We start from the raw sequence: 14,408 nt of genomic DNA, 5'->3' as shown, positions 1-14,408 counted from the left end.
TATTCAGCTGTTATAAGATTGTCTTTTTAAATTATTTTTCCCCTCTATTGCGTTCTTGTTATTATCATCCAAAGACAATTTTTCTTTTATTACACTGTGACGAAATAATATTATTTCCCTTTAGTTAATAATGGAATATTGTAAATACTTGAAAGTCGTACAGTTAATGGCTTATTTTTCTGATAGAACAAACTTGTAGCTCCTGTTCAATACAGCTATGTCCATATACTAACTTCATCGACGCTGAAAAAGTTGTTTCACTAATTTAACCTTCTCGTGACTAACTCACAGCATTCCTTTTAGTGTACATCAACGAAACATACACTTTCAAACAATTACAAAAATGTTAATATGAAAATATTATTACATTTATACTAAACACTGACCTTCACCTCTGTACTTATCTGGAGCCCTTGCTCTTCCTCCCTGCAACCAATCACGTGACTTTCCCTTCCGCTTCGACCAATCACATTTGCAGGGTGACTCTGGTGGACCACTGACTGTCAAGGTAGACGGCCAGGCCAATTTAGTGGGACTTGTCTCATGGGGGATCGCCTGTGGACGTACCAACCTACCCGGAGTCTATACAAACGTGACAATGTTCCTCGACTGGATACAAGAAAAAATGAAAGACTAAAAACGAAAGACCTGAAAGACTATACCTTTTTTTTCTTGTTTATTTTCTATGGCTGTAATTGACTAAAGTTACCTGTAGCTGAGTATGTGAAGGTATAACTGCATGGTTTCCGTTTGTATTTTAAAGGTGGATTCCGATTTATACTAGACTATGCTGTTTTGTATAGTTTTTTTTTTTAAGTTAATATTAAAAGGAAAAGCTATGATTAATTTGAACGATAACCGGCTATTTAACTATCACAAGGCCAAAATAGAGATAAATGTTTGAATAAAAACAAAGAACAGTCAAACACCTAGACATAGATTTTTTTTCGTCACTCTAATACTGGGTACGTTTAAGAGGATTAAGCATTTGCGCTAAAATTTGGAAAATAACCCAAGTGCATTTGACCTAGTGTTGGTTACTTTCGATGATATATTCCTAAGATTTCTAATTGAATGACAACTCTCATTTCGGTAATAGTACGGGTGTTACTGACGCTTGTTGTTTATAATTAGTTTCATAGTATTTTTTGCTTTTAGAAACTCTCAGTGACTGACATATCACTTCTTGTTAAAGTGAAGTCAACAAAAGAGTTATGATAAGTCCTCTAAGGTAAGGTTACACTTTAACGTTATCATTTGCAAAATCAGTGAAATTCCTTTTTAAGTTCGAACAGTACCTTCACATGCCCAGTGTACAGGCATCCAAGACTGATTAAAATGGCAATTAGAAGAGAGACAGACATCTTGTGTGGCTGAACTCACTCACCTCTGAAAGGTGATAATTTGATTGCATATGATTAATTGCAAGTTGCTTCTTACTGCTTTCATAATCACCGCTACTTCTTGGCTGCATTCTTATATCTCCCCAAACTACAGTCATCAGATATGAATGTTATTTTTAGTCATTATAATTAAATTAATTTCCACTGACACATTTGCACTCATTTTTTTTATAGTCAGATGCAATACAATTTTAGCATATTTTCTCTGGAAGGTAGAACTATAGTAACCATTTTTTAGCATTGATAATTAAGCAGAATATTTGATTAAAAAGTTCACTTATGATAAAAGAGCATTTATTTAACACACCTTGCATGCAGGGGAATAAGAGTGCACTCTTTATCGTGTTCATGATTCACGTTTCAATTTATTCATTGTAATTATTTTCCAATATAATAGTTCCTACTTCTTCAGGAGCACAGCTGTCTCATTCTAAATATTGTTCCACTTCTTTATTTCTTAAACTAAATAGATAACGTACTTCTGTGTACATGTCAATGTCATTTTAGATGAAACTGAATATTTGAAGTTAAAGAGTTAAATTTGTTGTGCAGTACCTCATATACAGTATGTACCGTAGAGTTAGAAAAATAATTTAAATTGAATATTCTTAACTCCTCAAATAAACGTTACCATTACATGTCATTCCAAAGCAATAAGTCATAGTGTTAAGAGCTCCGCATCCCGTTTTCTTCGAAGTGTGTAACCCATTTTCTTTGACATTTAGGGGGACTCTGGTAGTCCGCTCACACTCATGCATGAAGGACGTCGTCACCTGATTGGCCTCGTCAGTTGGGGTATAGGATGTGCCCGCCGAAATCTGCCAGGAGTCTATACTAATATTGCCATGTTTTCTAACTGGATCTTCGATGTCATAAGCTCTTGAGTTAGGTCGTAACTTTAACCAATTTTTTTTTATTTTTATTATTCTTTCTCGGACTTACCTCTTATTGTTAAATGATATATATAGATGTATTTTGAATGTGATTATGTATGTTAATGCTATTTATGTTGTAATCAGTCGTGGTAGTCATTTGCTGCAGATGCAAGTCAGGAAGGATCTGCAGGCGTTGAACTCTTGTGTAAGTGCTCTATGATAGAGTGTTATGTATCACTATTTATGTCATTCCAGCGTCATGTTCCATAAGTTCAATAGGATTCTGTGATAGATGTTATTTACAATGAATACCACCCATGTCCAGCAACACACGTACGAAACCAGTGCTCTGTCAATCACTTCATGAAAACCTGGAACAGTTACACTACAACACTTGCGTGCTCGTAAATTGTTCAGCGACGCGCGTTCAGGCACTGAATAAGTACAAACATGCATCAGAACGTACAAGCAGGCGTCTTAAGACTTACATTTATGCATTTACACAGACTCATACATATAGAAGTGATGCCTTTTGGATGAATACATATCAAATTACACATCTCGGAGCTGGATCTCCATAATTTGTATATAGAATCTGTAATAATTCCTTCTTCATCAATAAGCACTTTTTGTAGATACACAGTGTGATTATGCTGCTGTTCCTCTGAGTGAAATTATCATTATTGTCTTACTTTTCTTTGAGTAGATTTCTATGTACAGTATTATTGATTAAAATTATTTTACAAGAGTGTTGTTATTTAGTTTCCTCAGTTACTCTGTTTTGTTGCATCATTATCTTTCTGTACCTTGTCCATTGCTTCTTTTTTCAGGGTACTTAATTTTTTGTGTGATTAGATCAGTGCCCATGTAATTTTTTTAATTTGTTTTTAACTGCCACAGAAATTTCAGCGAAGGTTTTTCAGCTTCTTTATTAATTCCAAAGTGCCTACCTCAATTCCCAGATTTTTTGCTTAAGTCATAGTATAACAGGCAAACTCTTAATGCTGTCATATTACAAAACATATGCTTCCTCTACCCATTATTACTCCTTTGTGATGTCATAGAAATTCCCCAATTACACGTTCTTTTTTCAGAATTTCAGTGATTTACAATCAATGTTTCTCGTGTATAGTATTGCTCTGTTTACTTTAGAAACTGTACCCTTTTACAAACTCATTTAACTGTATTGTAAATGTCTCGCTTACCGTATTACTTGATTGATTTATATATGTATCAGGCTTTATATTTTACTGTTACTGCATTCTAATATGACGCCGTTATACTAATGCCTATAATTTCGCATTTTTATAAAATTGCTGGATAAATTTTCAACCAACATTCATTTATTTCTGACAGCCCTGCATTCTTTTCGAAGTTGTCGTTTGCTGTATCGTATAATATATACTTCATATGCGCAAATATTCAGTGGTCTCATAAGTACGTTAAATATTTACAGGTTCTCAAATCTGCACCTTAATTTTTTAAGTTTCTTGGTTGTTGTACTGAACATTTTTACAAATGTCTTGAAATCCATCATTTTCAGAATCCTTGCCATATAATTTCTACAAATTCTGAGTCAAATGAAGATATATGTATTTCGAAGCAATGGCATAGTATATAAAAGTCCATTACCTTTTTAGAAGAAATTTAAACCTAGTTTCATTATATGAATTCATGCAAAGCATCATCAGGTACTCTATTCTGGGTGGTTTTTTGAACACAAGAACAGCTCGAGTAAACAGTTAACAAAGTTTACCAACGTTCTGAGCGCCATCTACAGGGATCATGGATGACGTAGAGAGGGATCATGGATGATGATCATGGATGAAAGAGGATCATGGATGACGTAAGAACAACAAGCTAAAGATAAAAAGAGGTATACCTCTTTTTAATCCCCTAATAATTTACTTGCGTTAACGTTTGCCATGTTTTCTCGTCTTGAGACGTTCTTTGATGTTTGCCAAGATTTTCAGGGAGGTCAGTCAACTTGGCGATAATCAACTTCCAGGAAATTTTCGTAGTGGTGAAACCAGATTTCGGTTTCTGTGGCTGGGGTAAGTTTACGATATTCTACTTGATGGTAATTTTCATAGTGTTGACAACTAGATTTGGGTTTTGCGTGGCTGGGACAAGTGTGTATCGAATTTGACTTCGGTTAGGCTAATCCTTAATTCTAAATTACTCTGACCTGCATGCTTTTCTCTGCGCAAGCCAAGTGCCTATATTTATTATTAGTTTTCGGATGGTACCGTGGCCGTGTTTAGGTTAGGCTAGTTACTGTATAACCCAAATTCATGAACTTATCCTTTAAGACTTTGGTTGTGGCCTCTTGAGGTTTTTTTCTTTTATCAGACAGTTTTCAGTGTAACGTAGTTTAGATGTATAATTCTGATAAATTTGTTGTTGCCATATCACGCTCACTCGTGTTTTCCAGACGTATGATTTCTTTGAGCTCGCCTGGAGTCGGTATACAGGCTATTCTGGAGCAATTTCCCCCTCCGGCACGGAGTCAGTTAAGCAAATAATAGCAAAGCCGGTAGACAAGATGTTACATGGTATTTAATTTGGAAAGATGATTAATCCTGTTGTTAACCAATTCAAAGGCAGCACTAAAATCAATACACCTGCTAAAATTTTTCGTATGTCTAGTAATAGCAGCATTCTATAAAGAGGTATCCTCCAAATAAAATGTAGTAAATATTTTATCAATAAAGACTTTTTCAATGAATTAACTGATAATTCCTTTTAGAAAAAAAATGGAGGGTCTCTTAGTATGATCAGAATCGATTCCATCCAGCCAGCAAATTACAAACCATTTGGTGGCTGTCGAGTACAGAAATTTTACAATGGGAGCAAATATCCCTTGAACATTTGCAGTAAGATATATGCTGGCACTTTGTGTAATAGCAGGTCTATGCAGTCACTATTCTCATCCTAACCGAGAAAGTAATTCCAAGGGAATACTTGTGGAGCCTCGTCATAAACTTATCCTACCATAACAGCCTTGACTGTTCCCTTTCATGCTGGTCGCTATAGACAACACCGTTCTGTTACATCTTGTTTTCAAGATCCTAGGTCTGCAAAGCTTCGAAGTACTATGGGAAAGATTTCTTGTCCGCTGGTAATCCTCCCCCAGTGAATGGAGAAGTCATACGAGGGGGTGAGTAACCTCACTTTCCTATTCAGTTCGTCTGGGAGCAGGCCGTTCCTTTGGTAACGGAGGTCTTAGAACTTCAAGAGAGTGATACCTAGAGCAAGAAAGGTCTGCACTGAAAGCATTATCACTATTCTGTTTGCATGAGCGTTTCACAGACCTGATTAGCAAATTCTCCAGGCATCAGACCATTTTCTACATGTTTGTTAATTATTGGCTTGTGGGAAGGCTATTCGGCTGTGCTGAAGCATACTGATGAATGAAGAAAATGAAAGGAGGGTATTCATAATTTAATTTGCACTTTACGTAAAACTGTATCACTCAGAACATTTGAAGAACAAAAAAATAAAAAAAAAAAAATTACAAGTTCATATCGCTGAAAGGAATGTATCTGAAAAGATGGTGGTTACATCATATCTTGTACTCGGTATCCTTATAGCAGCAGCTCTGGATATCGTTGTTTAGTTTGATGTCACGACCCGAGGTCTTATTCCAGACAAAACTTTCACAGTCAATACGTTCCACAGTCATTCACAAAATAAACACTGATTATGAGAACTACAAACTATTGATTTCATAATTTAAAAATCTTATCAGTAGTCTTATAATTAAATAGTATGATAAATAAGTTAACATAATACACGTAACTGATGCAGTTTACACAATATGACTACAGTGTGGAATTCAAATAGACAGTAAATGGGATCTCACTAAATTTTTACCTACATCCAGAATAACATCCTACTACTTAAACAGTGGTTAGTAGGAAGATTAGTAAACTATTTATTTTGGCATTTCTACTCAGAATTAAAAAATAGAAGAGTTTAATAAATACATTGACATTTGAAGAACGAACACTAATGACCTACTTTGCACCTGAGCGCTCATTTCACAAAACATTCAGTATATGAACGAAGTGTTATAGCACAAAGTTACAGATTTCGGCACATTAGTTGTAATCTCTTACATAGTTGCTACCTGTTGCATATCACTTGAAATGGTGTTAGTGGTTGCTTCCAACCTCGAAAGCCGTCCTTCCCCAATTTTTCTGGATTCCACTGGGGTCAGGCTGCATAGGGGCATCACGTTTCCCATGCCATCTTTCTTCGCAGCTAAAATAAGTTATTTTAGGCTGTCCCTGCTTTCATGAGATCCTTTTAGAATGTTTCACGGTCGTTGCTTTTCTTTGGCAATGCTTTTCTCTTTCAAAGGAAATCGCAAGTTACTTTTTGGTTAAGGAAACCACAGGCGTTGTGCATTATAAATGCACCCTGTCAATTGTTAGATAATTTTCGGCTTACAATTTAGGTATCAGGAAAATAGACAGACGAGTCTATTTTCACCTTGTCATTCAGCATTAGTGACTGGATTTTTGAATTAAGAAAAGAGCCTGACATCGACCAGGTTTCTGAACAGAAATAATGATAAGGGCTCTGAAAATGGCTCGATGAAACATAGAGAACGAATGATTATTGTGCGTATAATATCGTTACTCTTTCTTTTCGTTTATTTCTCCAGATGAATAAAATTTACATGTTCTACAGGGTACCAAATCTCCAAAGATAAAAATTATCTCTGTTTTCATAAAAAATCCCAGACCAATTATATAATAATAGATAACGTATGATCTTCTACAAGTGCAATGCCATATGCTTTATTTTCAAACCACACTAGGAAGAGATTTCAAGTCGTACAGGGATAGTTAATTTAAAGTCCATACGATAATCCCTTCCATCGATATTCTTAGACGGTAAGAATATCAGACCAACTACAGTGTTGATTGCTATCTTTTATGTAAGCACTAAGTATTGAACGTGAAATGAGCATTGTTTTTGTAAGTCGACAAAGCATTAGTTCTACTAGTTGTTAAAGAATTATTATTTTTGCACTCTCTTGCTGACATCCTATTCTTCGATAAAATATGTTTATGTAGTCTGAAATAGCAAAAGTTGCCCAAGAATTTGCTTTATGTCTGAGTCAGAAAAGTGAATTCACTATATAACGAAGACTTGGTGTATTTGCACGATAAATAGCGCGTTTTGTTCTCATAAGAATAAGTTCTCAAAACCACTAATATAATTCTTGCAACTGCACAACACCAGCGGTCCTCGTGCTCAGAAGCAACATTCCGTTATCCAGTAACTTTTCCAAAATTGCTACCTCACTTTTGGGCAAAAGTAGTATTTACTGTCTTGGATATGACCAGCAATGACGAATCAATAAGTTTTCTCCATATGTTTGTAAATCCAATCAAGGTACTCGGTAACCCGGATGTAAACACCGGGGTAAGTTGGCTCAGCACATCCAACGCCCCAGGAGGTGATTCCCGCCTGTATCCACGGTCCCCCTCTTTCGCGGCACTGCAGAGGGCCTCCGCTGTCTCCCTGTGGACGATGATAATATTAGTAATGATAAAACTGCGAAGAGAGAAACCATCATTATCATTTCGGTCGTACATGAGGATACCGATAGGTTTTCGAAACTAAAAAAATACATAATTTTTCATGAATACAACAACAGCGACCAATCTTCACTGTCGCGAATCATGTTACTTGTGGCTGAGCGAAGATTGGAAAAAGGGAGTTGGTGTGGTTGGACAGCAAGATAGAAGAAAGCAATCTGGAACCGAGGTAAAGTAAAAGGCTAAATGTGGATACAGCTAGGCACCGAAGGGATGCTGCAGAGAACCTTAAGTGATTCCTACAGTGCACCACAGATTCCTGGCGGCACTAACCCAGTACTGGGAACTAGAATCTTGGCGGTACTAATTGCTATTCTTTTTTTTTTTTTATTCCTGGATAATATCAGGGATAACCTTGTCCACGACCTGTCACCACGCTGGACCTAAACCCCACTCAGAAGCTCAAAAATCAACCTGGTAACTCCCTAAAGTATTCGTGAATTGTCAGTTACTATGAGAGCATGATTGTCGTTAATTAGGACATTAAAACCAAAAGATTTTTCTGAGACCTAGACGAAGTAATACTTACAACACAGGGACCCATTCCACCGTCGTCCCATCCAGCGCATATCATCCTGTTACTGACGGGGTTGATCTTCCGGTACGCCCTCTGGCATTTCTTGTTGGACATCACAGGGACTCGGATGGTCTGGAGCAAGTCTGAGTTCGTGCCATCTGAGGAAAAGCAAAACCTTTAGTTAAGAAGACTGTTCATTTATAGGGCCATTAGGTGCACTAAATATCAACCCAACCGTCTCTTCAGTTACACACTGGTTAATTAGCTGAAATATTTATGTCGATATTTCTTCCAGCTAGATCATCCAAGGTGTCACATTTAGTTTTCTTAAGTGCAGTACTAGCCAAATTACCACTGCTGTGAAGGAAAAGTTGGAAACGAGATTCCCGAACTGGATAAAAAACCCTTGACCTTGTAGTCAGCATTTGAAACTGAAATAAGTATGGCAAAACTCACTGTAAGAATAAAATCAATATGGAAATAGATCGGAAAGTGTAGTCAATGTGGCAAGTGGATATGGAAGAAATGAAAATGTATCAGTACTGTAAAATACAGACAAATGAAATCTGCTCAGGAAAAGAAGATTAAATGTTATGTTTGTTATATCTTACATTGTGTTTGTGGTACTATAGTGAAACTGCATTAGTTGTATTTAAAATGACAAAAGAAAATGCAAATGTACACTGATGCAGGAATGCTGAATGTACAGGATGCAAAAGAAGCGCTCTGAGGCAGAGATGAAAAATAGAGGCCACAAGTGACCAAAGAGGAATGTGGTTCCAGACTTCGACGGAACAAACTGGGCATAAAGCAATAAAAGAAGAAGAATTTAGCTTTCGAATTGTCTGTCCTAACAGCGACAGCTACCAAACCGAAGAAAGATGTGATAAAAAATTCGTGAAATTTCCAAAAATAATGTGCAAAGTAGAGAGAAGACGGATACTTGATCAGAATTTTCCAATAGACAAATACCTTAAGTGGCAAAAAAACATAGAAATTAATAAGAATTAGGCGTCACAGTAGGTGCACAAGGAAATAGACCTAAAAGATCATGATATCACAAGATCAAGGAGAGAGATATTATAGGGAAGAACGTTCGTAGACCGCAACCCTTCATTAAGGATGAGCAGTACAACCATAAAAGATTCCTTCTTCCCAGAAGTTATATTTCTGTCTCTCCTAAAATATAATTCATTTGTTGCCAGGCACGAGGCTCATGTTCGGTATGATAGCCCTAATACTGACAGCAAACAAAAAAGCCAAACTAAACAAAGAACATAGATACCTTGCTGGAGGTAAATGGACAAGAGTAACGAACCCATTGCTAATATATCTGGTAAGAGTTGAAAATGAATTGCTGAAGGCAGGAACACAGAAGTCTTAAATCTCAGGGATGATCACCTGTTTGTACTAGGCATATTTAATTGAAAGTTAAATATGCTCTTTATTAAGTACATCATGATTTGGGTAAAAGGCCTCCCACAGAAATAAACCACCAAGAGCAACTAGGACGTAGAAACATTTGCAATGGAAATAAATCCAGCCAAGATGCATCAGAGATACTGGAAAATGAACTTTTGATTCAATGGGATGACGACAGAACTAAAAGAATATGAAAACTTAGAGGGGGACCTACAGGAGGAATTAAAAACAGATCTATAAAAAAACCCGCAATCGATGGATGGAGAAGCAATCCAAGAAGAATCTAGAGTTTGGCTGACAACAGATATTTTATGCCAGATGGGGAAAATGAGGGCCGAGAGAAGGGCTTCCAAAAAACGAAAAAGAATGATCATGAAACTTCCGTACTGCAGCCTTTCCTAGTTTCAGGTTGATTTCTTTGTTTTGAGATGAAATCAAGCACAGGTACTTTAGCGCCAGGGCGTCATTTAGTGGGGCAACTGGGCCCCAGACTCAGGATCCCCAGCCTCAACTTTCCTCTCACCCACCAAGTCCCAAGAAGTAACAGCAGCTGGTTTTCCATTATCCATACCGAAATTCAAATGTCATCACATTAAGTTATATCTATCTATTTTATGTGCTTCAAAAAGCAATAAAATGGCTCAAAATCAAAAAACCTCCAGGTGATTAGGCTCGCTTCGCTCGCCAAACCGCCTTTGCACACCCCTTCCCCCATCAAAAATCTGAAATGACGCCCCTGTTCGGCGCAGGTTTACTTTGCTACATTTTATTGATTGGCTTACTTATTAGTAGATAATTTTGTATTAATTGCTATTTGTTTTAATTATGTGTTAGTTTTATCTCTTCATCTTTACACACTTAGGCATTCTATTTTATCAAAACTTAATCACCATGTTGGCTTCTTGATGAAAATGCAAACATTTTGAATAATGCTAAAACAATTGAAAATGTAATTTTATCACACACATATATATATATATATATATATATATATATATATATATATATATATATATATATATATCATTTTTCACCATAATATTATTTTAACAAAAAGTACAACACAAAACACACTGCTGCATTTACACTTTAAATGCTTTTACTTGCCAATAAAACTTTCATGACAGCTAGATTTTCTTCTCTTCCTTCAAAATAACTTCAATTATTCACTCTTCTAACAAACCTTTAATAGTCAATTGGAAACTTTCAAAACTGCTTTACCAGCGTCAGAATTTTCCCCTCAATCAGCTTGTGCATCACTGGTAAACATCAACCTTTCCACATCCCATTCACGATTCACTGTCTTATCCCACGGGACTGTATTTATAACTAGTTCCTTCTCTTTAACTTCCCGCATCGATGAAGATATTAAACAGACTAGGGATCATAACACTAACTTGTCTGAACCCACTTTTACACAAAACCAGTCATTTCCCTGTCTAGATATTCTGACCCACGATTCTCTTCTATCATAATGACCCAAAAAGTTGTCTTTTATGCCACCTTCATTCCCCTCCTTAATGCCCATTTCAGTCCTACCATACGCTTTTTCAAGCTCCTTGGTATGTCGCATGCATTTTCCCCTTAAATATTTAAGTTCTCAAAGATCCTTTTCCTTTCTAACCTCTATATCAGGGGTTCTTTGCCTGAGGTCCAACGACCACGAAAGTCAAGTAAAAACTTGAATTAAAAATATGAAATTTAAGTTTAATGCTCTGTATTTTTCTCTTCTTGCAGATGTGTTTTATTATCAGGAAGAATTTGTGCTATTGTGTTTATATTACACGTGATGAATCTTACATCGCCTTTCGTAACGAACAGGCTACGCTAGGGACAACAGGTCTAAAGATGCGTCCACTTTGGCAGGTGCAGGCAGCCTACGGGTCAAGAATTCTATTATTTTGGAGCCACTGATAACTTTAACTTATTCTTCACACTCGGCTTGAAAACTGGAAATGGTACATCCCAGTAGCAGCTTACCTAAGTATGTTCTGTATATTTCTCGTTCAATTTTCCGGTGATTTAGGTAAGATACAGCTGTAGCATAATTCTACCGGTAATTATATAACTTTTTGTTCGTATAAATGTGACGAAATGTGGATTACTGTTTACTGTTTGCTTTATTGTAAAATTCAACCTTAACGTATTAGTCCGCTTTGTCCTTGCATCCAGTTTATTCATGTATTAATAAAATGAATTCCAGTTGCTTTAACGGAAAGAAGTGGCTTCCAACAGTATAATGCATATGCAGAAAATTAAGCACTTTTTCTATCGTTTGGCCTGGTTCCTATCTATCTATCTATCTATCTATCTATATATATATATGTATATATGCATATATAATATAAATATAAATAAATATATGTATATATATATATATATATATATATATATATATGTATATATATAAATAAATATATATATATATATATATATATATATATATATATATTATATTATGTATGTATGTATATATATACATATATTACACATTTATGTGGATTGGTTATGTACTGCTTTTAGGTTACAGATCATGTTTGTCTGCTAGTATGGTTCTGTTTTTTACTTACATTGGAGAGAGAGAGAGGGAGAGAGAGCATTCTAGTGTTATTGGCATTTATTACCAGACATTGCTTACTGCTTCCACTGCATAATATTTTTGTTTTTTTATTTTTTGGCAGCCCAGGCTCAAGTTGGAAATATCAAAGAAAAGGACAAACAGCAAAGATTGTATATCCCTGATTTCACTTTCATCTCTGAACACAAAGCCCACAATGTTTCCTTGCCAATGGAAGCATGATGCGTAAAAAACTGGAGGAACACCTGAAAATATATCAGACAGTGTTGATAATTTTTTTGCCAAGAAGGGTCGATCTGAGAAAGCCTCACCTTTGCCAAACTTGGATTTTTCACAACACAAAAGCCGTATCTTGAAGCACCCTACAAGGTTGCTTCTCGCACTGTTAAACAAAAAGAGCCACACAACGCTTGAGAGACTTGAGTGAGGCCACGTTCCCTGGAAATGTTGGAGCTCGTTTTTGGCTTAGAAAATAGGAGAGAACATGGACTAAAGGAGCCTCAACCCACAAACAGCCTGACTATACTACTGCCTTCTACCTAACATGGCGGTCATCATCTTCACTTTCGACGAAATAAGGATCCTTGACAAGTTCATCCTAACAAGGGGCTACTTCTAAGTCACGGTCCACCACATGGATGTTCCGAGGATGGCGATCATCCCACTGTCTGTGACCTACACACTCACCTATTCTACATTCGACCTCCAGAACTCAAGGTCCACTTTCCAGAGGCTGATGGACATCATTATTAGAGACCTCCTCCACTGACTTCTGCTATGTCGAGGACATCCTCATCATCTCCAAAAATCGGGAAGACAACTAGAAATATAACAGTCATACTCTCCGTACAATCGGACAATGGTTTAGTGGTCTTCCTTGACAAATGCTTCACTGAGGTCTCCTCCATCAAATCCCTGGGTCATCAAGTCTCTGAAAGCAGTGTCTACTGTATACCTTCCAAGGTATTAGCCACCAGGAAAAACCTGACTCCAACCACCATAAAAGAACTGCTTCAACACGAAGGTAAACTACCATCGGTTCCTTCCCAACATCGCACAAACCATAGTTCCCCTCCACAGCACCCTCAATAGAGACATCAAGAACTTAATTTGGGCCCTGCCCAATGTGACACCTTCAAAGCCATCAAGAATTCCCTGGCAGATGCCACCACTCTGGCATTTCCCAACCCCGGGGCCAGACTTAAGCTCACAGCAAACACAAGCAATATTGCCACAGGTGCTGTTAAAGGAACAATTCACCCGCCTAGCTCCTTATCGTCATTCTGAAAAGCTAAATAACTAGTATATGTTACTGCTTTTGTATAAATAATATATTTCCTTGTAACTTAGTACTTCTGTTTGCTAGTTTTGGCCTAGTGCCGTATCAGCACCTGTAACTACGTCAGCCTAGCAAGGGTCCAAGATTCCATTGTAAAAAACGTGTTTTGTGTCACTTGCAAAGTATTACGATCATCTGCGACTTGGTACTGTATCAACATCCTGAATAGCTTCAGCCTATTAAGGATATAATAGTCTTATTTTCCATTGTGAAAAAGGGCTATTTGCAACATGTAAATATCACTTGTACCATACCGGCAGTAGCGTTTAATTACTTAAACCCCATACGAGTCCTTGGTAAAAGTCTTTCTTTTTCTTTTAAGGGGCAGCGCGGCAATAAATCAGTTCACTCTGAGCAATCTTGGGTATGTTTTACCCTACAAGACTATCAGTGACGAAGACCTTGCCAAAGATGACCCCACTGACCTGAGGACAAGGGATATCAGATATGAAGTGAATTCAACTCAGAGTCTTAGAGAATTTTGGTGTTCATTAACGCAAGCCTACCTTCAACCCTTTGCAGCTACATATCTCAGCAACAACAATCTTCACATTGAAATGAAACTGTGACCACAGTTGTTGTTCCTTTTGTTCAATATATAAAATTCGGATGCGTTTTACTTGTTGAGAGAATGTATAATACTTGGAGAAGGAGGCACT

At 36.8% G+C, this 14,408-nt stretch overlaps 2 protein-coding genes across 8 annotated transcripts in view; one reads left to right on the top strand and one right to left on the bottom strand.

Annotated features, from left to right (window-relative positions):
- Nucleotides 1–3,024, top strand: part of LOC136826574 (proclotting enzyme-like) — a 184,016-nt gene extending 180,992 nt beyond the window's left edge. For 5 of the 7 annotated variants that reach the window (XM_067083785.1, XM_067083815.1, XM_067083775.1 and 2 more), the window contains one exon: nucleotides 2,129–3,024. In XM_067083785.1, the coding sequence (XP_066939886.1) occupies nucleotides 2,129–2,287 (159 nt within the window). In that variant the 3' untranslated portion in view covers nucleotides 2,288–3,024. Of the gene's footprint in view, nucleotides 1–478; nucleotides 1,397–2,128 lie in introns of all 7 variants that reach the window. The other 2 variants (XR_010849656.1, XR_010849657.1) reach the window with 1 other exon arrangement.
- Nucleotides 3,025–5,708: 2,684 nt separating this feature from the next.
- LOC136826553 (mast cell tryptase-like) overlaps nucleotides 5,709–14,408 on the bottom strand; it is a 40,625-nt gene continuing 31,925 nt past the window's right edge. Inside the window, 2 exon segments of the mRNA XM_067083738.1 lie at nucleotides 5,709–7,816; nucleotides 8,423–8,568. Coding sequence (XP_066939839.1) covers nucleotides 7,649–7,816; nucleotides 8,423–8,568 — 314 coding nt within the window. The 3' untranslated portion in view covers nucleotides 5,709–7,648.

The sequence above is a fragment of the Macrobrachium rosenbergii genome, chromosome 3, assembly GCF_040412425.1.
Source record: "Macrobrachium rosenbergii isolate ZJJX-2024 chromosome 3, ASM4041242v1, whole genome shotgun sequence".
Classification (NCBI taxonomy): domain Eukaryota; kingdom Metazoa; phylum Arthropoda; class Malacostraca; order Decapoda; family Palaemonidae; genus Macrobrachium; species Macrobrachium rosenbergii.
The sequence above is the reverse complement of the archived record's forward strand: the minus strand, read 5'-3'. Positions and strand labels throughout refer to the sequence as shown.